The sequence below is a fragment of the Aptenodytes forsteri genome, unplaced genomic scaffold, assembly GCF_000699145.1.
Source record: "Aptenodytes forsteri isolate BGI_AS27 unplaced genomic scaffold, ASM69914v1 Scaffold229, whole genome shotgun sequence".
NCBI classification, from domain to species: domain Eukaryota; kingdom Metazoa; phylum Chordata; class Aves; order Sphenisciformes; family Spheniscidae; genus Aptenodytes; species Aptenodytes forsteri.
In genome coordinates this window covers 2,382,707-2,383,079 of record NW_008795863.1, presented here as the reverse complement: position 1 = coordinate 2,383,079, position 373 = coordinate 2,382,707, and the positions used below count along the sequence as shown (strand labels likewise).

The 373-nt window shown below is 52.5% G+C and overlaps 1 protein-coding gene across 1 annotated transcript in view; it reads right to left on the bottom strand.

The window, feature by feature from the left end:
* The window catches only part of AFG3L2 (AFG3 like matrix AAA peptidase subunit 2), a 30,515-nt gene extending 30,166 nt beyond the window's left edge, over positions 1 to 349 (bottom strand). Inside the window, exon 1 of the mRNA XM_009284132.1 lies at positions 296 to 349. Within this exon, the coding sequence (XP_009282407.1) occupies positions 296 to 349 (54 nt within the window). The remainder of the gene's footprint in view (positions 1 to 295) is intronic.
* Positions 350 to 373: the final 24 nt, after the last annotated feature.

The window sequence follows — 373 nt, the reverse complement described above, 5'->3', positions numbered from 1 at the left end:
GGGAAGTGGTTGAGTCCCCATCCCCGGAGGTATTTAAAAGACGAGTAGATGTGGCACTTAGGGACATGGTTTAGTGGACATGGTGGTGTTGGGTTGACGGTTGGACTCGATGATCTTAGAGGTCTTTTCCAACCTCAGTGATTCTATGATTCTATGATCATTTCACTCCTAGGCTTAGCAATGCCGCTCGCGCGTGGCTGTGTGTGCCATCCGCGGCTGTTGGCGCGTTTAAAGCAAAACTCCAACGTAAGTAATTCGGAAGGGTTTAATTGTTAAGGGCTGGGTGATCAGTTACTTTCTGGGAATACAGAGCTGCGTTTCCAGAGCGAACCGACGCCGAGCAGCGCATCGAGGTCCCGCGGGCGCCTGGGCC